At 50.6% G+C, this 26,528-nt stretch overlaps 1 protein-coding gene across 5 annotated transcripts; it reads left to right on the forward strand.

The window, feature by feature from the left end:
- The first annotated feature begins 119 nt into the window (after positions 1 to 119).
- Plekha4 (pleckstrin homology domain containing A4) lies at positions 120 to 26,096 on the forward strand. Of its 5 annotated transcripts, XM_040736129.1 has the most exons (20): positions 120 to 269; positions 724 to 813; positions 2,384 to 2,491; positions 3,986 to 4,058; positions 4,151 to 4,251; positions 4,375 to 4,484; positions 6,523 to 6,738; positions 7,083 to 7,362; positions 8,069 to 8,152; positions 8,901 to 8,948; positions 9,247 to 9,327; positions 9,473 to 9,622; positions 11,889 to 11,987; positions 15,421 to 15,561; positions 17,470 to 17,569; positions 17,640 to 17,716; positions 18,328 to 18,489; positions 24,652 to 24,701; positions 24,995 to 25,107; positions 25,206 to 26,096. In XM_040736129.1, exons 2-20 carry the CDS (start codon positions 730 to 732, stop codon positions 25,466 to 25,468), a joined length of 2,340 nt encoding a protein of 779 aa, XP_040592063.1. In that variant the 5' UTR covers positions 120 to 269; positions 724 to 729; the 3' UTR covers positions 25,469 to 26,096. The 5 variants fall into 5 exon arrangements, with proteins under 5 accessions (XP_040592063.1, XP_040592067.1, XP_040592062.1 ...); XM_040736133.1 differs by lacking the exon at positions 24,652 to 24,701 and having other exon boundaries at positions 25,206 to 25,410; XM_040736128.1 differs by lacking the exons at positions 120 to 269; positions 724 to 813 and having other exon boundaries at positions 1,886 to 2,491.
- The last annotated feature ends 432 nt before the right edge of the window (positions 26,097 to 26,528 follow it).

Below are 26,528 nucleotides of genomic sequence, written 5' to 3' on the forward strand. Positions count from 1 at the left end.
TCGGGGAGAGAGACTGAGTGTGGGGGGAGGGACTAGGGGAGTGGTAGAGACCAGGGGGGGCTAGACAGGAGCAGTAAGGTAAGGAGAGGGACTGGAGAGGGGTGGCATAGGCAGAGAGAGAGAGAGAGAGAGAGAGAGAGAGAGAGAGAGAGAGAGAGAGAGAGAGAGAGAGAGAGAGAACTCATAAACAAGACAGCGTCGAAGCAGACATCAGGTGAGAAGAGGCAGTGTCTGAGACTGACAGTCCTGTCACTGGGACACAGCGCGGGGTAAGTCCCTGGCTGGGCTGGGAGGGACTTGCCTGGACGCTCGTTCCTGCTGTCTTAGGAATTGTCTTGGGAAGCTGACAAATACGGTTTGGGGGTGAATGAGAGAAGACAGCAGCAGGTAGCCCAGGGCTCCCTGAAGGAGGCAAGGAGTAGAACCCCTGTGCAATCAGGGGTCACATTCCTAGCCAGAGTTCAGTGAGCAGTAATAAAGGAGCCCCTCTTCTTCTGGCCTGGCTGCAGACAGCTGCCCCCTCCCCACAGCTGCCAGAGCCACCCACCTCTCTTGGCACTGCTCTTGGTATGTGATCCCTGACCATGGCCTCCCCCAGCCCCTCAGTCCCCAAACAACAGTTCCTTTCTCCTCAGCATTCCCTGACCTCTCAGCCCTGACCCCCAACTCTGTCCTCAGCCCCCATCAGTGGAGAGACACAGCCCTTTTCTCTTTCTCCCAAAGTTCTCGATGGAGCAGGGCCGCCCCCGGAGCAGCCTGAGCCTGGCCAGCAGCGCTTCCACCACATCGTCTGTGAGCAGCCCAGGCACCAAGGTCCTTCCGCAGGGATGGGGAGGAAGGGGCAAAGGGCGGGCCTGTCCCACTTCCAAGCTGTAGATCACAGGAACCTCAGTCTGCCAGACTGGTCCTGGCTACAGCTGGGACTTCAGAGACATTCCTGTCCCCACCCTCTCAGTCTTCCTAACTGAAGAACAAACAAACCTAGACTGAAAGGAGGTGTCTACCCTTGACTGGACTAGGGGCTCCCTCTCCAGTCTACCACCCTCGACCCACCGGCTAGTTATCAACCAGGTGTGGTGGCTCACAGCTGCAACCTGCTGTTGGGGAGGCGGAGGCAGGGACATAGATCAGGTAAAACAACAGGCAAGAAAACAAATCCCAAACCGGAGCCAGGTGTGGTGGTACGTACTTCAAACCCCAAACCGGAGCCAGGTGTGGCGGTACATACTTCAAACCCCAAACCGGAGCCAGGTGTGGTGGTACATACTTCAAATCCCAACGTTCGAGAAGTAGAGGCAGGAGGATCAGAAATTCAAGGTCAACCTTGGTTACACCGTGATTTGAGCATAGCCTGGGCTGCATAAATATGACCAGGACAAAATTCACCTTACTCCCTTAAATTCAGAGCTCAGAGATTTGGTTCCAGCCTTGGTCAGCCTGGATTGCACTCCTTTTTGGGAGTTCAGTCCAAGGCGGCCTGGGCTTGGGGGCCTGTGCAGTCTGTGTCGGCAGGTCCCCCTCTGAGGAAGTGAAGGACAAAAGCCACATCTCCACCTTGAACCTCATTGCTGAGCATCAGAGATACCCTCTGTCCTCTCATTTCCCAGGGCTTCTGTTTGGAAGCTGCTTTTCCGGGGGACGCCCAGACACACTCCCAGTGTGGATTGCAGAGGTTCTTTGGCGTCCCTGGCTGTGGCAGCCAAGAGTGCGTTCTTCCAGGACAGCTAGGGCTCCATAAGACCAGGCTGAACTTGACCTCCCTATGTAGCCGAAAAATGACCTAAAACTTGTTGCCATCAAGACAGGATCTCCTCCAAAGCCACAGAGAAACCCTGTCTCGAAAAACCAAAAAAAAAAAAAAAAAAAAAAAAAAAAAAAGACAGGATCTCACTGTCTAACCCTAGCTGTCCTGGAGCTTGCTCTGTAGACCTAGCTGGCCTTAAACTTAGAAATCTGCCTGCCCCCGCCTCCCAAGTGCTGAGTTTAAAGATGTGTGCCACCACCCAACAGCCTTGAATTTCTAACTCTGCCTCGACCTCTAGAATGATGGGATTACCGGTGTGAGCAACCACCCTTGGTTTATGCCATGCTGGACTTGAATTCATGCTTCATGTATGACGGGGAAGCATTGTGTGAACAGAGATAACTAAATGCCTTGTCACTTTTTTGTTTGTTTGTTTGCTCTGAGACTTGGTCTCAAACAGCACAGACTGTCTGTACTCACTATGTTAAATCCTGATCCTCCTGCATCTGCATTCCAAGCACTGGCTTTGCAGGCATGTGTCACCACGCTCAGCATCCTAGCCTGGTTTCTAAGAAAAGGCCACTTGGGAGCCAGTCCCAGGAGAATCCCTCATTCACTTCTGTTCCCATCGCACCCCAGAAGCCTACCCGTGCAGTTCACAAGGTCCATGCCTTTGGGAAAAGGAGCAATGCACTTCGGCGAGACCCCAACCTGCCCGTGCACATCCGTGGCTGGCTGCATAAGCAGGTAAGGTTGGAGGCCAGCTGTGCTGCCTGGATCCACCTGCGTTCCCTTCCACATTCCCGACACGATGGGCTGCTGCTGGCTGATCTGCAACCTGTTACTGTTTCCTTCATGCCTTAAGCATCCATTTCCTGCTGGGCGGTGGTGGCGCACGCCTTTAATCCCAGCACTCGGGAGGCAGAGGCAGGCAGATCTCTGTGAGTTCGAGGCCAGCCTGGTCTACAAGAGCTAGTTCCAGGACAGCCTCCAAAGCCACAGAGAAACCCTGTCTGGAAAAACCAAAAAAACCAAAAAAAAAAAAAAAAAGAAAAGAAAAGAAAAAAAAAAAAGAAGCATCCATTTCCTATGTGTCTTTGAATATTTCATGTTCCTGGCCCCAGGACACAGGTTCTAAGATGAACAAGTATCTAGACTGCATTTAAGGTCATCAAGGTGGAATGCAGAGCCTGGTGGCACATGCCTTTAATCCCAGAACTCCCGAGGCAGAGGCAGCCAGGACAGCATAGACCCTGCCTCAAAAACTAAACCAAATCAAAAGATAACAAGAAGACGATCGGGGTGGAGCAGAAATTGTGTAGTGGATTAGGGAATAAACAAATGGACAGGCATATAACCTCAGTGCTAAGGAGGCAAAGGTGGGAACTCAGTTGCAGAGCACATTCGAAGCCAGCCTGGGTTACTTGAGACAAAGGGAATCCACACAGCTTTGAGTAGCTGTTGGGAGTTTGTGGAGAAGGAACAGCATATGATAGGGAACCTTCTACATCTCCTGTATATGAAACCTCTGTGGTGCATACCTCAACCAAACCTTCCAGAAATTTCTCCAACCTCAATGGATAGACGGGAAGTCAGGCCATAGTGGAGGTGACTTTTCTAAGGTATAGTTTAAAGGATGTGCTACCACTAAAACCAACAGGCACCTATTGGCCGCCCTCCCCCTCCCTCCTCCTTCCCTCCTCCCTCCCTCCTTCCCTCCTCCATCCCTCCTTCCCTCCTCCATCCCTCCGTCCCTCCTCCTCTCTCTCCTCCCTCCCTCCTCCATCCCTGCCTCCTTCCCTCCTTCCTCCTCTCCCTCCTCCCTCCCTCCTTCCCTCCTCCATCTCTCCATCCCTCCTCCCTCCCTCCTCCTCTCCCTCCTCCCTCCTCCTTCCCTCCTCCATCCCTCCGTCCCTCCTCCTCTCCCTCCTCCCTCCCTCCTCCCTCCCCCTCCCTCCCTCCTCCCTCCTCCCTCCCCCTCCCTCCTCCCTCCCCTCCCCCTTTCTCTCTCTGGGCCTGCCTCTCTCTGTGCCTGCCTCTCTCTCTCTGTGCCTGCCTCTCTCTCTCTGTGCCTGCCTCTCTCTGTGCCTCTCTCTGGGTCTCTGCCATCCATCTCTTTCCCCAGGTCTCTCTGGCCTTTGTCCCTCTGTCTCTGCCTTTCCCTCTATGTCCCTCTGTCCCCCCGGGTCACTCTCTCCATCTAGTTGCTTCTGTGCTCTCTGCTCACCTCTTTCTCCCTAGGACAGCTCAGGCCTGCGGCTGTGGAAACGCCGTTGGTTCGTCCTCTCGGGCCATTGCCTCTTCTACTACAAGGGTCAGTGTCCCTGCTAGCCCTCCCCACCCACTCTCTTGGGCTTCTAGTTGCTTGGCACTTTCCTGACCTCTGGCCCCAAACCCTCTCTGCAGACAGCAGAGAGGAGAGCGTCCTGGGCAGTGTGCTGTTGCCCAGCTACAGTGTCAGGCCGGATGGGCCAGGAGCCCCGCGTGGCCGTCGATTCACCTTCACCGTGAGTACGGCTTCGTGTTAGGTGGGTAGTGGGGATCTGAGGTGGTGATGTCGTGGGGCTTCCACATTCGAGGTCTTACCATACTTCCTCTGAGTTGCAGTCCCAAGTCTCTGTCCCTTGCAGGCGGAGCACCCAGGCATGAGGACCTATGTGCTTGCAGCTGATACACTAGAAGACCTAAGAGGTTGGCTGCGGGCTCTGGGAAGGGCTTCTCGAGCAGAGGGGGAAGACTGGTGAGTGAGAGCCAGGCATGCTCCCCATCAGGCCCCTCCTTCTGTAGGGCAGCCATTTAAATATGCAATACTAACTATCTCCTAAGTAGACCCTGTCATCAAAGACCCCTTCAATAGCCAAAAGGTTTTCCATTTTAAGATCTGCCCGCCTGATGGCTTTGATGGGGCTGTGGAGGCGCACACCTTTAATCCCAGCACTCAGGAGGCAGAGACTGGTGGATCTCTGTTGAGTTCCAGGACAGCCTGGTCTGCAGAGTGCCAGGATAGGCTTCAAAGCTACAGATCTGCCTACCTTCTTGTCCAGCCTGACTCACAACTGACCCTTCAGTCAACATGTTCAGTAGACATTCGTAACTCCACCCAAAGAATTAGGAACACTCTCCACTCTCAGAATGTGAAGTCCTGGCTGGTGCTCTCTAAATAAGGTCAGCTTTGAGGCCATGCCACATTTTTAAAAGGACTTGTTTCTTTTTATTTCATGTATAAGAGTGTTTACTAGCATGAACCATACATGTGCATGGTCCCCTCAGAAGCCAGAAGAGGGTGTCAGGTTCCCTGGAATTAGAAGTACAGTTGTGAGCTGCCTGGAGGCTGCGGGAGTCGAAGCCAGGTCTTCTGGAAGAGCAGGACGTGCCCTTAACCTGAACCATCTCTTCTCCAGCTACAAGGCCAGGCCACATTTAAAAATGTTTGCAAAATTCACTTGATTTTACTTTTTTTTTTGATAAAAGATCTATGTAGCTATGTTCTAGAGCTCTGTGTAGACCAGGTTAGCCTTGAGCTCACAGAGATCTACCTGCCTCTGTCCCTGGATTAAAGGCGAGCATGTTGCAACCACACGGTTTGTTTTTTGAACAAGGTATCTAATAGTCCAGACCAGGCTAGAAATGCCTGTGTAGCTGATCACCTGCACTCTGGTCACACCAGGTGGGTCCACTTTGCAAGAGCTAGAATTACAGATGGGGCCACCACACCCAGTGCTGGGGACACTTGTCCTCAGGCACTCTACCAGCCAAGCCACATCTCCAGCCCTGCGTGAGCTTTTGCTCGGCTGGCTGGTTGTATGGATGTGTAGGTATGTCTGCACTCATGAGTTTGGGCGCTGCTGGAGGCCAGAGATGTTGGCTCCCTCTGGATCGATTGTGAGCTACCCAACGTAGGTGCTAGGAGCTGAAGTTAGTTAAGTCCCCTGAAAGAGCAGCAAGCACTCGACTAACCGCTGGGCAACCTCTCGTTCCTGCTTATGTACTGGGGATGGAAGCCAGGGTTTCGTACTTGAAGCAAGCTGTCTAGTACTGAGTTACCTCCTCAGTGTGTGTGTGTGTGTGTGTGTGTGTGTGTGTTGCATGCATGCCAGTGTGTAAGTGTACAGGCTTGTGTCAGTACACATGGAGGCCAGAGCAGGACAGCAGGTGTGTTTTTCTATTGCTGTCTATCTTACTGCTTTGAAGCAGGGTTTCACTGAGCTGGAAGCTTGCCTTATTGGTTAAACTGGCTGGCCCATATACTCCCAGGCCTAACGGTCCCAGCGTCCCAGTTTTCTTGGGTACTGACAAGCAGAGTCATGCCTCACTGTTTGTTTAAGTTTTGGCTTTTGAGACAGGGTCTCACTATAATTCACCTGCCTCTGCTTCCCCAGGGCTGAGATTTAACATGTGTGCCACCTCCTAACCCTGACTGATAGTCCCCCCAACCCCCAACAACCCCTAAAGGTTCCATTTTTACTCAACCAGAGTGGCCTTGAGTTTACGCCCTTCCCTATCGTGGGCAAACTTTTGAGAAATGTGTTCCCAGCAGTTCTTGGAGACTAAAGCTGGATAATCACAAAGAATTCAGGCCAGCTGGACTATAACGATGCCACTTCAAAAAGACAGCATTACCTCACCCCCACCCCTTTTTTTCCCTCAAATGTCAGACTATTTCAGGCACTTTCCAGAGTATCCTAATGCCTAGACCTCAGGACACTAGGTCCTGTGCCAGTAGACCCAGTGACCTTTTAGCAGCAAGAGTGATGCCACTCCTTGTGCCCATTTGCTAGTGGACTATCTAGGTCACCTGCACTTCCCCAGCCTGGGAAAGGCCCCGGAGGCCCCGGGGGGCCGCCGGAGGTGAGTAGGAGGGAAGAAGGGCGCATCTCAGAATCACCAGAGGTAGCTCGGCTCTCCAGAGGTCGTGGCAGACATGGGAATTACACATCCAGCCCTACAGTTGATCTGCAGTCTGACACATGGAGTAGGAGGACCAGGAGCCCAGAGTAAGTAGGGACCCTTTGGGGCTTAGGGTGGAGCCCTGTCATTATCACAGGTTGAGGGTGTGGCATAAGGGAAGGAGGAGTTAAGGGAGTAGTTGGACCAATTAGGGGCGGGTTGGTGGTCTAAGGAAAGGGCCAGCCCGCTGCAGACATGACTTAAGGGGAGGATGAGACCTTGCTGGTGGCTTGGTCCTTTGGAAAGTGGATGCAGATGTCCCCAAAGGGAACTCACCCACAATTTGCCCAGCAGAGAAGGACAATGCAATCAGGGTTCCTTGAGGGTAGTGAGGCGGACTGGGAGCAGAGGCTCACACTAACTCAGGTCCCTGATTCTCTCCTCCCCATAGACTGTTCTCATCCCTCTCTCGCCCGCCTTCCCCTCTGAGCCTTCCCCGTCCTCGTTCTGCCCCAGCACGGCGACCCCCTCTCTCAGCTGGAGACATACCATTTCCTGCCCGACCTCACACTCCCCTGAGTCGCATTGATGTCCGACCTCCTCTGGATTGGGGACCCCAAAGACAGACCCTCTCCCGACCTCCCACTCCACACCGAGGACCCTCCTCCGAAGTTGGTGGAGGACGGCCACCCAGGAGTCCCCAGCCCTGGAGACAAGAGCCTAGAACACAGGTGCGCCGAGAGAGCGGACGGACTACATTTCCCATGAGGCTTCAGAGCTCTCTTCCCGGGCCAGTGACCGAGTATCACGGGCATTATGGGGATCATAGTTCACAATGTAACTGTTCCCCCACCCCCACTTCCCATCAAAGTCTACTGGGTTTCACATCCCATCAGGCCTCAGGATTTTTTTTTTTAGTTCTATTGCTCCTGTGCATTGTGGGTATTGTAGTCCACAATAGCCTACACCAACCTGAGTTTGGTTTCCCGTTTTTGTGTCAAAATAGCCAGCCTCTTGATAATTTTTCTAAGAGTCACGGATTTATAGCTTAGAATATCTGTAGCTAACCTCCTACAGTCTCGTCCGTTTGCCAGGCTCGTCCGTTTGTTAATATCCAGTGTATAGTTGAGGATGTGTGTATGTGCTCTGAACCAGAGCCTGGGCATTCCAGGCAAGGGCTCTACCGCTGACTTACTCCCCAGGCCAGGCTGGTCTCAAACTCACAGAGATCCGTCTGCCTCTGCCTCCCGAGTGCTGGGATTAAAGGCCTGCGCCACCACTGCCCGGCCCAGTCCTTTTTACTTCTTATTTTGAGACAGGGTCTCTAAATTGCCCAGGCTGGCCTTGAACTCATTCTGTTACCTAGGCCTCCAGAGTAGTAGGTGACGGCCTGCACCACTAGGTCTAACAAGCCGTTTCTGAGCATTTTTATTTCAGTCTACCCAGGCCTCCTCTGGTTCTCCCACCTATCTCCAGCTGCCCCCAAGACCCCCCGGGACCCGGGCCTCCATGATTTTGCTGGTAGGTTTCCTGCAGTACCCAGAATCCACTGCAGTCCCTCTTTGGTTGACCCTGGCTTGACCTCCTCACTCCCCAGGATGGTTGTCTCCTCGGCAAGGAGCAGGATCCCCGGTAGGTTCTCTTCTTATTTTCCCATGGCTGATGAAACCAGGCACCGAATGAGAAAAATGACGTCATGACGGCTCCTGGGCGTGGGTTGAGGCGGTTTGCTGTAGCTATGCGGGAGAGAACAGCCAGAGACTTCTGAAGAGTGCAGACTGAACAGGGCTGTGGGAAGAGAAGAAGGGGTTGGGGAGACAGGAACTGAGGAGAGAGGGCATGAGGAGAAGACCCGAGGACCACGATGGCTGGGGTTGTTTAGGAGTCAGAGGAGCTGAGGGGAGGGAGGGGAATTGAAGCTCCTGGGTAGAGAGGTTGAGGGGAGGGGGCGGGGGCGGGGTCGCGATGGGACTGGAGGCCTGTGCCCTCGTAGATGTGTTAAGTAGACACCCTAGCCCTTTGTCACCGTTTCTTTGAGACCTAGCAAGCATCACTTGGAATTGTTTCCACATTGTTCTTGGTGTAGCATTCAAAACCCCTGGGGAAGACCAAAGACTCAATTCAAATGTGGATTTAATGAATTTATTACTACTGCTAGCAGAAAGGACAACAGCCTTAGAGACAAACAGTATCCTGTGCCAACTATAAAGGAAGGGTTTATAGAAATGGACATCAAATCCCTTTGACGCTGGAATTCTCTCCTCCTCAGCCAGGTCCCCCGACAGACTCAACTTTGCACCAGGGCTTGGAGACAGATGTAAGTTCTCTGGGATCCAATCCCTGTCAAATTCTCAGACTGGAAAAGGTTCTGGACCGGAGGTTCTCAACCTGTGGGTCGCGATCCCCCTTGGGGTTGTTTGTATATTGGATATTTACGTTACAATTTATAGCAGTAACAAATTACAGTTATGAAGTAGCAGGAAAATACGTTATGGTTGTGGTCACCATGACACGAGGGTCACAGCGTTAGGACAGTCGAGAACCACTGCTCTAGATGGAGCTGGGAGGGGAGAAGCCAGGGGAGGTCTGCAAACGCTTCCTCTCACCTTCCCCAGACTCTGCTGACCAAGCTATGTGGGCAGGATCGGCTCCTGAGGCGGATACAGGAGGATCTAGACAAGAGGCAGGAGGAGAAGGTACGCGAGGGAAGGGCCTTAGCTGCTCCTGCCCTTCAGCCTCCCCAGGCAAGGGAGTCAGATGCTTCCCACCCGAGGGCTGGCGGCCACCTTCACCTTCCTGGGTTGGAAGTGGCGACAGAAGTCTGACCTCTCTTCTCTGCAGGAGCAGCTAGAGGCAGCCCTGGAACTGACCCGGCAGCAACTGGGCCAAGCTACCAGGGAGGCTGCTGCTTCTGGGAAGGCCTGGGGTCACCAACGCCTACTGCAGGACCGGCTGGTGAACGTGAGGGCCGCTCTGTGTCACCTGACTCAGGTGAGCGCTCAGGCTTGTGCAGGCTGCTGTGGAGACATATGAGCTTGCAGGTCCTTGGGCCATCGACCCACTCACCATTTTTAGGAAGATGTTCTTACTGTGTGTGTGTGTGTGTGTGTGTGTGTGTGTGTGTGTCACACACAGTGGGTAGGGGACATCTTGAAGGAGTCAGTCTCTTCCACCCTGCTGGTCCTGGGGGCCAGACTCAGGCCATCAGACTTGGCGGCAGGTGCCTTTACCAGTGGAGCCATTTTCCTGACCCTCTGGCCCCGTAAGCCCATACTTTTGATCACCATAGAAGGTAAGGGGCAAGCCCCAAGCAATAACAAAACTTAGACACTTAAGGGGATGGTGATGATCATTATTATTTTATTGAGATAGGGTTTCTCTGTGTAGCTAACTCAGAAATCCATCTATCTCTGCCCCCCGAGTGTTGGGATTAAACGTGTGCACCACCACCCTTGGCCAAAAGGATGATTTTTACAATGTATTTATCATTTTCTACTATGCCTATGTGTGTGCATATGAACATATACGTGCACATATATGAATACATATGTTGGATGTTCGGTGGGTCAGTCGAAGAAAGAGGGTCACTCCAGGATGTAATGTAGGCTCTCTTTGGCAGCAGGAAGGGACAGTTTCTATGAACTGAACCTCGAACAGCCACACAAAGGTACATTTATTGACTGTTACACAAAAGGTAAAACAAGTTCCTCACACCAACCTGCTACTTGTCTTGTGAAGGAAACGTCACCCCTGCAGTGTTAGTCCCCACTGTGCCCTGTTTGCAGAACCCAATGATGCCGGACGCCCCGGGGACACCCAAACGCTCCTTCAGAAAAACAGCTCTATGGATAACAGAAAACAATCACTGTTTCTACAGTGATTTCTTCAAGGTCTAAATACCTCCAACAAACAAACAACCATTTCTTTCTGATATTCGCCCTTGACCCTATTTATTTCCCCTCTACATGCATACATACATGTGAACGCAGGACCTCAATCATAAGATGTTCTGACTTGATTTTATCCTATTTTTAAAATAGTCTCACTGTGTAGTCCCAGCTGGCCTGGGACTCACAGAGTTCTGCTTCTTCTGCCTTCTTCCTGCTGGGATTAAAAGCGTGTGCCACCATGCCCTGCAACATGAGACAGGGTTTCTCTGTATTGTTTTGGAGGCTGTCCTGGAACTCGCTCTGTAGGCCAGGCTGGCCTTGAACTCACAGAGATCCACCTGCCTCTGCCTCCCGGGTGCTGGGATTAAAGGCATGAGTGCCACCACCGCCTGGCTGCTTATTATTATTGTTGTTGTTTATTCTGTGTGCTGACTTGGTGAGATGTCTCAGCAAGAGAACTGGCCCCCAAGCCTCAGGACCTGATTCTCGGGACCCACGTGGCTGAGAAAGGACCAACTTCCAAAGTCGTCCTCTCCACTCATGCTTCCAAACATGCATGTGCATTTGCACAGACAAAAACACATGTTTAAAAATGAATTGTGTGGGCCAGGCATTCGTGGCACACACCTTTAATTCCAGCAGGAGGAAGGCAGAAAAAGCAGAACTCTGTGAATTCAAGGCCACCCTGGTCTCCAGATCGAGCTCCAGGACAGCCTCCAAAGCAATATAAAGAAACCCTGTCTCGAAAAACAAAAAACAAAACAAAACAAGAAAGTTATTTAAACACTCCGGACATTTCTCTAGATAAGAAAAATAGTATTGGAAGAGACAAAGGCAGGAATTTCTGTGAGTTCCAGGACAACTAGAGTTACATAGTGAGACCGTCTAAAAAATCAAAATGTATTGGAGAGGTTGCTCAATGGTTTAGAGCACTTTTGCTCTTTTAGAGAACCTGGGTTCAATTCTCAGCACCCACATGTTGGCTCATAGCCATCCATAACTCCAGTTCCAGGGGATCGGACACCCTTTTCTGGCCTCCATGTACCCCAGGCATGTGCAGAATACATGCACATACTCATACATATAAATCTAAAGAAAAGGAATGTGACCCTTGTGAGGATCATATTAAAACACAGATATTTAAATTTTATCTGTAGCTTGCACAGCTTTAAGGGTCAGGCCATGTCCACGGGGATCACATGTGGTGTATGGCCTCGGGTTCCCAGCGTTCAGGCAAAGAAGATCATGGGAGTTGAAGTCCATCTGGAATGAGACAACCAGGACGAAACCTCCCTCTTCCTCAGCTGGGGCAAGATCTGGTGTTTTGAGGGACTAATCTTGTATTTCCCCCTTTTTTGGGACTTTAGGAGCGAGAGCATGTTTGGGACACGTACAGCGGCCTGGAGCAGGACCTGGGCACCTTAAGGGAGACTCTTGAGTACCTCCTGCACCTCGGGTCTCCCCAGGTACACCCTCACCGTGCCCTCCCTGCCCACAGCACCAGAACCGCTGGAAACTGGACACTCCAGCACTGTCTGGGAGCCGGAGTCCCACCCACTGGATTAGTGACTTTCTTCTTCATGTACCCAATACTTGACAAGAAGCAATCGAGGGAACATGTTATGTTAGTTTGTTTTTTGGCTTATGGGTTGAGGACATGGTTCTTCACTGAGGGGAAGATAAGGCAGAGTTCATGATGGCAGGAGTAGGGACTGGAACTTCTCATCTCTCAGTGGATCAAGATGCAGAGAGTCAGGGCTGGAGAGATGGCTCAGTGGTTAAAAGCTCCTGCTGCTCTCAGAGAGGACCATAGTCTAGTTCCCAGCACCCACAGGGTGGCTGTCAATCATCTGTAAGTCCAACTCCAGCAGATCTGGCCTCCCGGTATGCCTGCACTCATTCACAATATAGATACACACATCTACTCATATTTAAAATAACAAAAACAGGAATTTAAAAAAAAATCAGAGTGGAGAAATGCTGGCATGCCTCTAGCTCACTCTTTAACGAAGTCTAGAAAGCTTTGCCTCTTTTACTACATTTTAAGATTTGCTTGTGTGTGTGTGTGTGTGTGTGTGTGCGCGCGCGCGCGTGTGCGCGTGCCCACGTGCCCTTGGAGGTCAGAAGAGGGTGTTCGATTCCCTGGAACTGGAGTTACAATCAGTTATATGTTGTCTGATGGGTGTGCTGGGAACCAAATAAACGTAAGTCCTGTGGAAGAGCAGCGAGTACGCTCAACCACTTAGCCAGCCTCGCCCCCATCCCCCACCCGCTGTTGAGATGAGGTTATGTGGCTGTGGATGGCCTGGAACTGGCTGTGTAGACCAGGCTGGCCTTGAACTCATAGAGATCTGCTGTCCTTTGCTTTCTCTTTTGTCTCTTTTATTCGTTCTGGGTCCCAGCCCATGAAACAGTGTGATTTAAGGTCAGGGTCGTCCCCTCAGCTAACCCTCTCTGGAAATGACCTAGGCTAACCACCAGGCAATCTGTCCCGGGCTCCTCTTCCTTCCTAAGCCCCTTATTGTCCTAAAGACCCAACTTCAGAAAGCCACTCTGGTTCTAAATGTCTCCTCTCCAGTGAAGCCCTGCATGTACTGTTAAACACCACCGCTAAGCCTGTCTCCCTCCACCCCGCGAGTCTCTCTCTCCCTCCTGTTTTGTGTGTAAGTGTGCAGGTGTGTGTGTAAGTGTGCAGGTGTGTGTGTAAGTGTGCAGGTGTGTGTGTAAGTGTGCAGGTGTGTGTAAGTGTGCAGGTTGTGTAAGTATGCAGGTGTGTGTGTAAGTGTGCAGGTGTGTGTGTGTGTGTGTGAGCCAGGGACATCCTCAGGCACCATGCCCCTGTGTTTCAGATGGAGTCTCTTATTGGTCTGCCACTCATCAGTGTGCGCTAGGCTGGGGAGCCCAGGGCTCTGCCCGTCTCCGCCTCCCCAGGCCTGGGATGACAAGCTTCAGCCTCGAGGTCTGGCTTTTCTGAGTTTTAGGATTGAACTCAGGTCCTCATGCTTGCACAGCCCTTTTTTTTTTTTTTTTTTTTTTTTTTTGGTTTTTCGAGACAGGGCTTCTCTGTATTGTTTTGGAGGCTGTCCTGGAACTCGCTCTGTAGACCAGGCTGGCCTTGAACTCACAGAGATCCGCCTGCCTCTGCACAGCCCTTTTTTGACAGAGCCGTTTCTCTAGCATTCTCTGCTTTGTTTGTTCTTGGTTTTTTTGGGGGGTATGAGACAGGGTTTCTCATGTAGCCCTGGCTATCATCTGACACCCTTTTCTGTCCTCCTTGAAAACCAGGCACGCAGAATGTGGAACACAACATACAAACAGGTCCACACACAATTATTATTAATTTTATTAATTAATTAATTAAGGTTTTTTGGAGACAGGGTTTCTCTGTGGCTTTAGAGGCTGTCCTGGAACTCACTTTGTAGACCAGGCTGGCCTCGGACTCACAGAGATCCGCCTGCCTCTGCCTCCCAAGTGCTGGGATTAAAGGCGTGCGCCACCACCGCCCGGCTCCCCCCCCCCCCCCCATAATTTATTTTTAAGTAAAAAAAATGTATTATGAATAGGATGTGTCAACATTAAAAATAAATAATTAAAGGTTTGATGGAGCTGCCAAACCAGGACACTGGCTCAAAAACAAAACAAATGGCACGTTGAGGTGGCTCACCTTTAATCCCATCACTCAGGAGGTAGAGGCAGGCAGATTTCTGTGAGTTTGAGGCCAGCCTGGTCCACAAAGAGAGTTCCAGGACAGCCAGGACTGTTAACACAGAGAAACCCTGTCTTGAAAAAACAAAAACAACCACCACCACCACCACCAAAAACAAACACAGTCTTCATAATGAAATGGGGAACTCAATATCTAAGATTAGCTCTATGGAAGAAAGGGTAGGCAAGACAGCACGGAGAGTCACAGCATCATTAGTTGTCATTAAAGCTGTATAAGACAGGCTGGAGAGACGGCCACTCTTCGGAAGGACCAAGGGTTCAGTTCCCAGCACCCACATGGCAGCTCACACCTGTCTGCAACTCCAGTTCCACGGCTTCTGATGCCCTCACACAGACATACATGTAGGTAAAACACCAATGAAGGAAAAAGACAGGGAAAATACCTTGACACACTTGTATCTTGAAAGAAAAAAAATCTTATTCGAACGTTGGTGGCGCACACCTTTAATCCCAGCACTCGGGAGGCAGAGGCAGGCGGATCTCTGTGAGTTCGAGGCCAGCCTGGTCTACAGAGGGAGTTCCAGGACAGCCTCCAAAACAATACAGAGAAACCCTGTCTCAAAAAAACCAGGAAAAAAAGTCTTTCTGAGACTGAGAGACGTACCATATTCACAGAAAGTAAGATAGCGTGAGATGTAGGCTTCCCAGATTGGTTCCTCAGTGCCAATGTGCAGGTCTTTCTACATTGGCGGGCATGGGACTGGGGTCATGGCTTTTGGTTACCAGCACTTACTGCTTTATCTATCAGAGGACCAGCTCAGATTCCAACACCCATGTGGGCCGGCTCGCAAACTCCTATAGCTCGGTTCCCTTTCTGGCTCTGTGGGTATCTCCACATACATTATCACATGCACAGAGACACATGCATACATGCACATGAATAAAAATAAGTAAAACTTTACAACTTTGGGGCTGCTGAGATGGCTCAGTATGTAAGGGTACTTGCTGCCAAGACTGACAGCCTGAGTTCAGTCCCAGGGACCCACATCATGGAGGAGAAGAACAATCCCACAAGTCTTTTCACCAACACTCACTCGCAGACCATAGATTGTAAGGGCCACAATCTGCCTAGACATCCTCCACATGACTAACTTTAGAATCTTCTGGGAGAGCCCATCTGCTGCCGTTACCCTTGTATTTTCTCCTCTTGAACAAACCCTTTCTTTCTCCCAGGACCGAGCAGCAGCTCAGCAGCAGCTATGGATGGTGGAGGACACGCTGGCAGGTCTAGGTGGCCCCCAGAAACAGCCCCCACACACTGAGCTCAAGTCTCCATCCCCTGCTCCCCAAGGAGAGGAGTCCTCAGAGCGGGAGGTGAGATTTCCAGCTCCTGCCCAGTTTCCATTGCTGGTGTCTTGATCCTGTGAGTCTCCACCGACCTCTCTCCTGTTCCCTTGAGCCTATGGAGGCGAGCGAGGGGGGGGCACTGGGGGCTGAATCCCCTGGAACTGGTTAGAATGGTTGTAGCCATTATGTGAATGCTGGGGCCTGAACCTGGGCCCTGCGCAAGAGCAAGTGTTCTAACCAGTGGACCATCTCTTCAATCCCACCCTCTTCTGTTTGCCCCAGGACCCAGCCCCAGGCAACGGGACCACCCCTGTCAGGCTGGGTCTTCCCACGTCAGTGAGTGTAATCAGGACAGTCCTACAGATGTGCACACAGCCCAAGCTGATCTAGACTTCCCCTCGCAGTCACAGTGTGCGCATGTTACGTACTCATGTCACAAAGTGTACGTGGAGGTCAGGGATAGTGTGTGGTAATCAGTTGTCTCCTTCTACTATTGAAGACCCTGAGGATGGCACTTAAATCCTCAGATGTGGTGGCAAGTACTCTTATCTGCTCAGAGATCTCACCAGCCCCTTATTTAGTATATATATTGCTATATATATATATATATAATATATATATATAGTATATATATATATTATTTTTGGAGGAGTTGTTTGTTTGTTTGAGATGGGGTTTCTCTGTCTGTCTGTCTGTCTGTCTGTCTGTCTGTCTGTCTGTCCTGGAACTCACTCTGTAGACCCAGTTGGCCTCAAACTCACAGAGATCCACCTGTCTCTGCCTCCCAAGTGCAGGAAATAAAGGTGTGCATGACCATTGCCCAACTATATGTTGTTATTTATTATTCTGTCAGAGTGTTCTGTGTTGCCTGAAGAAAGAGGTCACTCCAATATGAATTTTTTTTCTGGTTTTTCAAAATATACTTTCTCTGTAGCTTTGGAGCCTGCCCTGGAACTCGCTCTGTAGACCAGGCTGACCTCGAACTCACAGAGATCCTCCTGCCTCTGCCTCTCAAGTGCTGGGATTAAAGGCGTGCACCACCACTGCCCAGCTCCAGGATGGATTCTTTAAGGCCTGTGTGGCAGCAGGAAGGTTCAGCCCCTGATGGACTGAGCTGAACCTCTACCACACAGAGGCTTATGTATTGATTGCTACACAAAGTTGTCTAACCTCCATAGAAAGGCACATTTACTGATTGTTACACAAAGCTGTTTTTCGGTTAAACAAACAAATGCCGCTAGTCTAATTTGTCCATCACCTGCCCTCATGACTTTAGCCCTTTACCGAGAACCACAACAATCTGAGGGCCTCAGGTGTCCCAGAGGCATCTTCTAGCCAGAGTCATGCAAAGACTGCAACAAACGTCTCTTCAGAAAAACAATCCTGCAAGTCATGGAAACAGTCACCATTTCCCACAAAGATCAAAGTACTTCTAGAAAACAACTGTTCACGCCAATGTTTCACCCTGGATACAGTGAGACTAGAGTCCCACAACATTATTCCATCTGCCTCCTGACTTTTCTGTCCACCCCAGCCAGAAAGGCAACGACACCAAAGAAAACACCAAGTGTGCTCTGGAGAACCACTGAGTTTTTAGGAGTTAGTTACAGGAGATGCATGTGCAGCTCAAAGGCAGCTGCTTCCCTGGGAAGCCCCCCAAACACCACCGCATCAACCGTAGCGTGGGAAACTTCACACGCTGCTCTGACTGCCTCGGATGCCAAAGGGTGGGATGCTTTTGACGTTGAGCAACTTAAGTTGAGAGGGTAAGAGAAGTTAAGCAACTCGTCCAAAGTTACACAAGCCAATAAGTGGCAGAGACGTGATTTGAAGCCAACATGTCTGGCTCTGGGCTTGTAATTTTAATCTTTTTGAAAAATGGTGGTATAGTAATGATAAGAACGCCAGTATTTGATCCCCATTTTTTCCTTTCAGAGCCTTCCGGAGTCGCTGGAGCTTAGCTCCCCACAGCCCCCTGAGGTGGACTGGGGTCGGCCTCCAGGAGGTGACAGAGCCATCCTAAGCCCTCCCTCAGGTGAGCACCCTGGTAGGGTGGGACCCTCTCTGTGGTCTTGTTCTGACTAAGTCCCCCTCTGTTCTTCAAGGTGTCGGGTCTCCAAGGGTCTCCCGGGCATCCAGCCCTGAAGGTCGCCAACCCCCATCCCCACCGCTGAGAACTAAGGTAGGCTATCTCCAGACAAGTTAAATTCGCCTTATGACTGTGTTTGGTCACCTCTGACCCAGCAGTAGGAGAGGTCAGTTCGAAGCCCACAACCAGACCAGACAGGATTTTTACCTCGAGTACTAGAAGCCGTTGTGTGAAAAGCTGTGTGATTTGGGGTAGTTCCTAAGCCCCTCTGAGGAGCATGGCTTAGTGGTAGCGCACTGCCTAGAATTCCCCAGTGAGGGGCTGGGGGCGTGGCTCAGCAGTGAAGCCATGAAGGTTGTCTATCGCTGGGTTCATTCTGCAGCACTTCTCCAGGGAAATAGCTCGTGGTTTTCCCTACTCAGTGTCAACTTATTGGGAGAAGCTGACATGCCCAGGAGGCATGATGCCTCCTTCTCCAGAAGGTAGGGCAGGTGATGGAAGGAGACCACGACGTGGGCAGCAATCAGGCCACACAGGGCTTGGGAAGCCTTTGTCCCCAGCTGCTGGGTCCCAGGGTCAGGGAGGGGGCAGAGCAGCCTCTGTTGGAGGTATCCTTTGGGTTCTGTAACGAATGCTCTGTGAAGTTCCTGGAACAGAGAGAACGAGGAAACCGAGGGTTAGAGTCTGGCTCTGTCTCTCCCCAGGCTCCGCCGGGGAGGCCTCGCATGAGTGCGCAGGAGCAGCTGGAGCGCATGCGCAGAAACCAGGCCTGCGGGCTTCCTCTTCCTCGCCCTGCCTCCCCGAGGCTCCTGACTCTGGGGAGGGCGCTGTCCCCAGCTGGACGCCAGCCTGACTTGGAGCAGAGGGTGAGGAGAGTAGGGTCTTGTATTGGGAGCACTGTGGGAGAGGAGCCTCTGCTCCTAGTTCTTTTTTTGGGGGGGTACGGGGGACAGGGTCTCGTGTGTCCCCTAGCTTTGAGCTTGTTACATAGCTAAGGTTGTCTTTGAACTCCGGCATCCTGCCTGTACCTTCCTGAGCCGTGATTACAGGCATGCGTCGTCATGCTGGTTTTATACAGGGCTGGGGGTAGAGCCTGGTAGGCAACCATCCTGTTGATGAGCCGCACCCCATCCTCTGCTGCCTTTGTAAGATGGGAATACTTCCCACTTCCTTGTCGCAGACTAAGTCATCCCGCCCTGTACCTGTGCTCCCTGCAGTGGGGGACAGAATTAGGCAAGGAGGCTCTTCCTGGACATACAGCTCGTGTACAGGTTCACGTAACCCAGAAAGGGAACTCGTTACCGACTACAGAAATGACTGCGCCAAGGTCCAGCTTGGCAGACTGATGAGGTGTTATGGGGTTACTAACAGGAGTGTGTGTGACCAGCTACCTATAGTGGCAGGGATGACCTAAAAACGACCGCATCGCCAAACAACCCTCCTCCGGATGCGTGACAGCTCATGAAAGCTGCGTGTTATGCTGTTTGCAGAGCGCAGGCAGCTCAGCAGTTCTGAGAGGTCCCTCTCTGTATCTTGGCTGGCCAGAGACTCCTCTCCGGGTGCATTTGCTGTGTCCACGGTTCAGTCATGGAAGTTTCCACAACTCAGCAAGTTTTAGCTTTCCCAGACATGTGAAGTCTGCTCATCTCCTCAGTCTCAGGATTTCCCCCTCCCCTGTGGGGAGTGTTTCAGTTCAGAGGACACTGCCTTGAAGCAGGAGGGAACAGTTTCTCCAGTTCCTGTGTCAGAACTAGGACTCTCTCAGTTCTATAGGGCATGAAAAAGGCCACGCCTCCCTGTAGATCTCTCTTCCATGCTCCCTATTGTACATGCCATGCCAAATAAATCACACGATCTAGGGAGAGGGGAGGGGGGGAGAGAGAGAGAGAGAGAGAGAGAGAGAGGGAGAGAGAGGGAGAGAGGGAGGGAGAGAGAGGGAGACAGAGGGAGAGAGGGAGAGACTGGATATATATTTGTTTCCTAACCACACCCTCTTCTCCAGGTAGGCCCTGCTTCCTAATAGCACGATTGACTATAAATCCATGTCTTAACGATAGGAGAGGACTGTCTGGTCCTGAAGAAAGCTCACATATTATCCTGGCAATGAAGGTTACAGTGAGAGAGCCTCAAGGCCGTGGTTGGCTGTGAGCTGGGAAACAGTGGAGGCCTCAGGTGGAGGAGGGGCTGGAGAGATGGCTCAGTGGTTAGGAGCACTGGCTGCTCTTCCGGAGGACCCACATGGCAGCTCGCAACTGTCCGCAATCCAGCTCAAAGTGATTTGGCACTCTCATACAGACATAAACGCAGGCAAAACACCAGTGCACATAAAAAAATAAAGTGAGAGCCGGCGTCGGTGGCGCACACCTTTAATCCCGGCGCTCAGGAGGCAGAGGCAGGCGGATCTCTGTGAGTTCGAGGCCAGCCTGGTCTACAGAGCGAGTTCCAGGACAGCCTCCAAAAAAATACAGAGAAGCCCTGTCTCGAAGAACAAAACAGAGTGAGAAAGAGGGAATCACCGAGAGGAATGCTGGGAAGACGGGAAGCCAGAGCAGCCTCTCAGAGAGCAGCCTTCCGTGTACCTCCTGAGCAGGTCCCTGAGGGATTCCACACTCTGACTTCCAGGCCCTGTGGTTTGGTTCTGTGTAACGTGTGACAGGGAGCATGGGGGAGCCAGGTGCCACAGATTGTAAGCTGCCAGGTCACAGCAGTGACCCTTAATTGTGAACGCCAGGGAGGCATGGCCTGATTCAGGCTGTGGAGTCAGGACTGAAAGTACAGGCCTGTGTTCTGTCACTCACCTGTGGATTAGTTCGTGGGTCAGATGAACATTCTCACCGCCCAGTCACATCTCAGCCGTACCACAGGCTGGGGACCAAGCCTCTGTGTGACACATAGACCTCTGGGGATTGTAGGGAAGGATTAGGCCCTCTAGGTGTGGGCGTGACTTTGTAACCCTGATGTTGACCAAGGGGACAGGTGCACTCAAACGTGGTGTCTTCTGGCCATTTCACTCTAAGCACTCCAGCTAATGTCACCGTAAAAATAAGTGGGACCCCGGTGCCGCTGATGCACAGCTCCTGCTCCCACTCTGAGATGGAGGAGCTCAAGGCCACCCTCAGCTATGTAATGAGCTCCGTAGGAGTCTGGCTGGGAAGTAAGGGGCCCTGGGAGGAGCTCAGTGATTGACTCTGGAGCTTCAGAAGCCAGGCATCCCTGGGCCAACAGTGAACGCCTGTAATCCCCATGGCATGGAGATGGGGGGTGGAGACATATGGGTCCCCGGAAGCTCAAGGATCAGCTCCCAAATCACGACCTGGAGACTCGCTATTAATTATGAAAGCTTGGCCGATATCTTAGGCTTGTTTCTAACTAGGTCTTATAGCTTAGATTAACCCATTACTGTTCACCTGTGTGGTGCCATGTGACTCGTGGCTTTAATTCATGTCCTGCATGTCTGTCTTCCTCTTTGTCCTGCTGGTGACTCCCTTCTTCTTCCCAGTGTCCTCTCTGCCCCCCAAATCCTGCCTGGCTACTAGCCATTCAGCTTTTTACTAAGCCAGTAAAAGTGACACACATTCACACGTACAAAAATATTATTCCTCATTTTCCCTTTTTTGTCTAAATAAAAAAGGAAAGGTTTTAACTCTAGCACAGTAAAACTATATACAATGAGAGCAATTATCATTCACAATGTCCAGTTCATTTGTACTTGTCATATATAGAGAAAATATTCCATTATTTATTCTGTCTTGATGAGCCCAAAGCTCTGTGCCTAATTTACTTTCTACCATAACTAAGGAAAACTGTGACTGTAATTACCTAGTCTTCAACTCCATCAAAGACCCCAGAAGGGCATCATATTACCTGAGTGAATGGGAAGTTCAGAGCAAGCCACTTCCAAACCTGTGGAAATGACGGAGACATCTGGCTGCCTGGACAGCCCAGGGTTCCTTTGCAACTTTGGGGTGTCCAGTCTTCAGCGTATAGGCCCAGACTATCTGAAAGGCTCTTCTGTGAGGCAGGAACTCTGAGGGACTGTTCCACTTTATTTTGGTGGAGTTCAGCAGTCTTTTTTCTTTGTGTCCTGCTGGTCCAGTTTGCACAGCACGCTGCCGGCACTCAAGACAAGAGCGGTTTCTTGCCCAAATGGCTAGTTTTGCTGCATTCTAAACAAACTCCTTTGCGTTTCTTTGCTACCCATCAACTTCTCTGAAGTAAATTGGTGCTACCAGGTGCATGTGTATCTCATTAACATAAAAAGACTCACATTAACAAAACATTTTAAATGCCATATTCTGTAGGTCTTGGGCGTGTTTGAAGACTACCTAAAATATATCTCTGTTTGACCTTAAAAACATACCTAACATGACAAGTTTTACTGTTATAGGTAATTAATTATTAACCTGCATTTTTTATTATCCTAAGTAGTTTATAGTAATGACTTTCAAGGACTAGAAATATACATTACATTGTTAGCTGAGCTGTATAGATACAATACCTTAAACAATAGCAGAAATGTATGTACAATATGCTCTAACAAAAAAACCTTAAACTTGTATCAATATACAAAAACCCATACCATTGTAAAATATTTGAGACTAGTGGTTGTTCAAAAATAGATTCAACAATCCACCTTTTATTGCGGGGTTGGGGTTCCAGACAGGGTTTGTCTGTGTATATTTGTAGACCAGGCTGGCCTGGAACTCACAGAGATCCGCCTGCCTCTGCCTCTCAAGTGCTGGGATCAAAGGCGTGCACCACCACGGCCTGGCTAACAATCTTCCCTTTAATCTCATCATTTTTATGCTGTATCCTCCCTTTTTCCCCTTCAAAAAATAATCCCTGAATCTAATCTCCTTTGTTCAGTTTTTGTTTTGTTTTGTTTTACCATGATCAATAGCAATTTGTAACCAACCTCTTTAAATAATGATAAACATTCATAATCCACTGAATGACCAAAAACCACCCACCCTACCTCTTGGGAATGTGGGGGATTGTGTTCTCTAGACTGCTTCTGGATGTCTAGGGGCATTGGCATCTTTGGGGGACCCTGAGAAAGTCAGGATAATGGTCAAGTCCTGGCTAGAATAGTCTGTGGGGCTGGACCGTGTCGGCAGCCTTGAAGCTGTTCTGGATGCAGAGCTCTGAGGAAACAGCAACAGAGGCACTCTGAGAGGCTGGGTCACCCAGGCCACCTGTTTTCATTGGTGTCTGGGCCCCTTGCTCTGAAAACCTAATATTTCAAAGGTAACATACCTCAAGCTAGCCAAAGGTGATTTTTTTATTGTTGTTTTATGTTTGAGCAGGTAAAATATGTCACCTCTCTTGTAGTTTTTCATGAGATCCTCCTGCCTCTGCCTCCCAAGTGCTGGGACTAAAGGTGTGCGCCACCAAGGCCCGGCCTTAAACTATTTCTTATGACTGTCTATATTCTTTTTCTTTCTTTCTTTCTTTTTTTTTTTTTTTTTTTTTTTTTTTTTTTTTTTTTGGTTTTTCGAGACAGGGTTTCTCTGTGGCTTTGGAGGCTGTCCTGGAACTCGCTTGGTAGTCCAGGCTGGTCTGGAACTCACAGAGATCTGCCTGCCTCTGCCACCCGAGTGCTGGGATTAAAGGCGTGCGCCACTACCGCCCGGCTCTATATTCTTTTTCTTAAGCCTACACACATTCTTAAACACACTGTAACCTGTCTAGATGTTTTTCCCCCCATCAGAAACTGCTGTACTGTGTATTTGTAACCTTTTCTGTCTGCATGACCAAAACCTTAAACTGCCCGGCAGCTCAGCTCTTGGCGATCTGGCTGCTCAAGCCCACGGGGAAGACGCGTCTCTGCAGCTCAGCCTGAATGAGACTGTGGGACTAGGAAGCAGTACTCGGCTCTGATTTTGTATGTTTGGAACCTTTTTTCTCAGGTCTTAGGTGGAACCATGCGTCCAGACATTGGTGTCATTTGTAAGTCAGGCTTTTCCTTGGGCCACCAGCTCACAATAATGACAGGAGACTTATTATTAGTTATGGAACTCACCTGACAACTTAGGCTTTCCTTTTTTTAAAAGATTTGTTTATTTATTATGTATACAGTGTTCTGTCTGTATGCAGGCCAGAAGAGGGCACCAGATCTCATTACAGATGGTTGTGAGCCACCATGTGGTTGCTGGGAATTGAACTCAGGACCTCAGGAAGATCAGCCAGTGCTCTTAACCTCTCCAGCCCCAGTTTTGTTTTTTGTTTTTTTTTTGTTTTGTTTTTGTTTTTTGAGACAGGGTTTCTCTGTATTGTTTTGAAGGCTGTGCTGGAACTCACTCTGTAGACCAGGCTGGCCTCGAACTCATAGAGATCTGCCTGCCTCTTCCTCACGAATGCTGGGATCAAAGGCGTGCGCCACCACCGCCCGGCCAGCCCCAGTTCTTACTTCTTAAATTGACCCATTTCTATTCATCTGTGTCGTGCTCATGGCTTTTACCTCTGGTCCTGCATGTCTTGCTTCCTCTGCTTCCTGCTGATGACTCCCTTCTTCCTGGTGTCCTTTCTGCCCTGAAAATCCTGCCTAGCTGGGTGACACATATTCGCAGTGTACACATATTCAGTGTACATATATTCACAGCGTACAAAAGGATTATTCCACAAGTCGGTCTGGCCAACTTGCTGAGGTTTCAGGCCAATGAGAAGGCTTGTCTCAAACCAAAAGTGAAGGATCAGAGGGAGACACCTCAGGTTGTCCCCTGACATTCCTAAGGATCTGCATGAGGGGAGGGGGATGAGGAGAAGAGAGGAGGAGGGGAGGGAGAGGCTGGAGAAGGAGGTAGAGGAGGCAGGGGCTTCCCTGGCAAGAATTCCCTTCTAGTTCCCTGCCTTTCCTGCCTCCCCCTTCCCTTTTCTCTCCCTCCTCCTTCTCCCCTGCCCCCTTCCCCACCACAGTTTCCTCCCCTATTTCCATTTGGACATAAGCTTGTCGTGTACTCAGACCAGACTGGCCTTGAACTTGTGACCATTCTCCGAGGCAAGCATTCTAACCACTTAATTCCTTCCAGCCTGTTGTAGGAGCTGCGAAATGGCTCAGAAGTTCTGGGTCCTGGAGTAGGTATGGATTTAGCGTCGCGAGTGGAGTTGGGGGGTTGCGGATGCAGACAGGTAGCCGTGGCATTATCATGGTCTCCTGTGCCCTTGAGTTCCTGTGGCACCTCCAGAAAAGCCAGGGAGCCCCTCACACCCAGTCAAGGACGGCAGAGGTCCGGTTCACCCAGTGATGGCGACCTTCCTGCTTGCTGGTCTACCCGCGCTGCCCAGGACCTGGGTTTAAAGCCCTTTAGCGGAGAAGCACAGCTCCCAGCAGGCCTTGGTGGCCTGTTTGACACCGTGCCTCATTTTCTGTAGTCCCAGACACTCCACAACCTACATGCCAACGTCCGGAGGTCACCGGGAGCGGGTCCTCAGTCTCTCCCAGGCTCTAGCTACAGAGGCTTCCCAGTGGCACAGGCTGATGACAGGTGAGGCGCCCAGGGTCTGGACCCCTGGGTCTGAGGGAGGAGGCCTGGAAATAATGGAGTTCAGTTGTTCATGTAGACAATTGTCATTCCCCATTTAGGCTCTCCACGGGGAAACCCAGACTCCAGGGGAGGCTGTCTCCCGCCGGGCTCACAGCCTCCCAGTGAAGCCCTGCCCCAGGTCGCCTTGTCCCCGGCTTCTCGCAAGGATAACTCTGCTGCCACAGGGGTCTCATGCCCGGGGAGTGGGCGAGACTCGGCGCGGTGGGAGCCCAGCTGGAACCCCAGGAACACCCCTCCCACTCCACTGCAGGATGAGGGGGCGTGGCCCCTGAGGGTCACTCTGCTGCAGTCCAGCTTTTGACTTGCCCCTTTCCATTCCTGCGTGGCTCAGGCTGGAAGCACAGTCTTGCAGGGTGAGGTCATTCAGGACTACGGGGAGAAGTTTGTTCCCTCATGTGTTCTGGGAGGGCTGGGCTTACTGTGGTCAAAGACCGATTATCCCAACACTGTCCAAACTTGGATTAAAACTTTGAACTACTAGTCAATAAATAGCTTCTTTCTCTCTGAGGTTGTGACATTGTGCTCGGGGCCTTAGATTCACAGGTCTTGAGGAATCTGCCTGACTCCATTTTGAAGACAGGAACCATTACGAAGTATTTTTAAAAATAAGTTTCTATTTACTTTGAGAGTTGAGTTGCTCTCTGTTTCCTGAACCTGAGTTTCTCCAACTCCATAACCTTGATTTGTTTATGAGAATACCTTGACCCTCCTTGACCCCTCCCTAATCACATGGTGAGTGGCCACATAATTTTTTTAAGTTTTTTAAAATTTCCTTATTGCCCCATTGTCTCCCTTCTGTAAAACTACTTGTGATTTTACTCCTTAAAAGGGGCCCAAGAGGCTGCTCTCTTTAACCTGATTTAGCAGGCAGTCATGGCCAGCTCTTGGGTGCACCCCAATAAAAAAGCTTGTTTCAAATTTGGCTCAAATTGTGGTAATAGTCTTATTCTTGCCGTTTGGGATTAGCATTTGCTTTCTGGAGGCCCCAGTGAAATTCAGACCTTCCACTGAAATTCTAAACCTGGACCTTCACGTGGGAACTGCAGGGACTGGGGGGCTGCCTCAGCAGGAGTGTGTGCCTTGAGATGTTTTTCAGTTCAAGGACTATGGGGTGATCGCTCATGGTGGCGAACACAGCAAGCATCTAAGGAGTCCTGGTGAGTCATAGTCTGGTTCTGTTTTGTGGGATCTCTATCCGGGACATGCGGGGTTCTCCCATCCAAGCAAAAAGCAAGACATCACACTGCCCACCCGAGGTTCTCGGTCTGATTTTATGTCCTGTTGGTCATGTCTTGGCTTTGGCTTCATTTTTACTGTCCTCTTGCTGTCTTTTATGTCTGTGTTAATTGGTTTAGTTTGGA

Source organism: Mesocricetus auratus, unplaced genomic scaffold, assembly GCF_017639785.1.
Source record: "Mesocricetus auratus isolate SY011 unplaced genomic scaffold, BCM_Maur_2.0 Super-Scaffold_100054, whole genome shotgun sequence".
NCBI classification, from domain to species: domain Eukaryota; kingdom Metazoa; phylum Chordata; class Mammalia; order Rodentia; family Cricetidae; genus Mesocricetus; species Mesocricetus auratus.

Bases quoted from the DNA above. Each gene is read 5' to 3' on its own strand.
- Plekha4 (XM_040736128.1), top strand. From the start codon at position 2,279: ATGTGTCACCACGCTCAGCATCCTAGCCTGGTTTCTAAGAAAAGGCCA. The intron at 8,153-8,900 runs GTAGGTTTCCTG...TCTCCTCCTCAG, and splicing joins GGGCCTCCATGATTTTGCTG to CCAGGTCCCCCGACAGACTC. The intron at 17,570-17,639 runs GTGAGCACCCTG...CTGTTCTTCAAG, and splicing joins CATCCTAAGCCCTCCCTCAG to GTGTCGGGTCTCCAAGGGTC.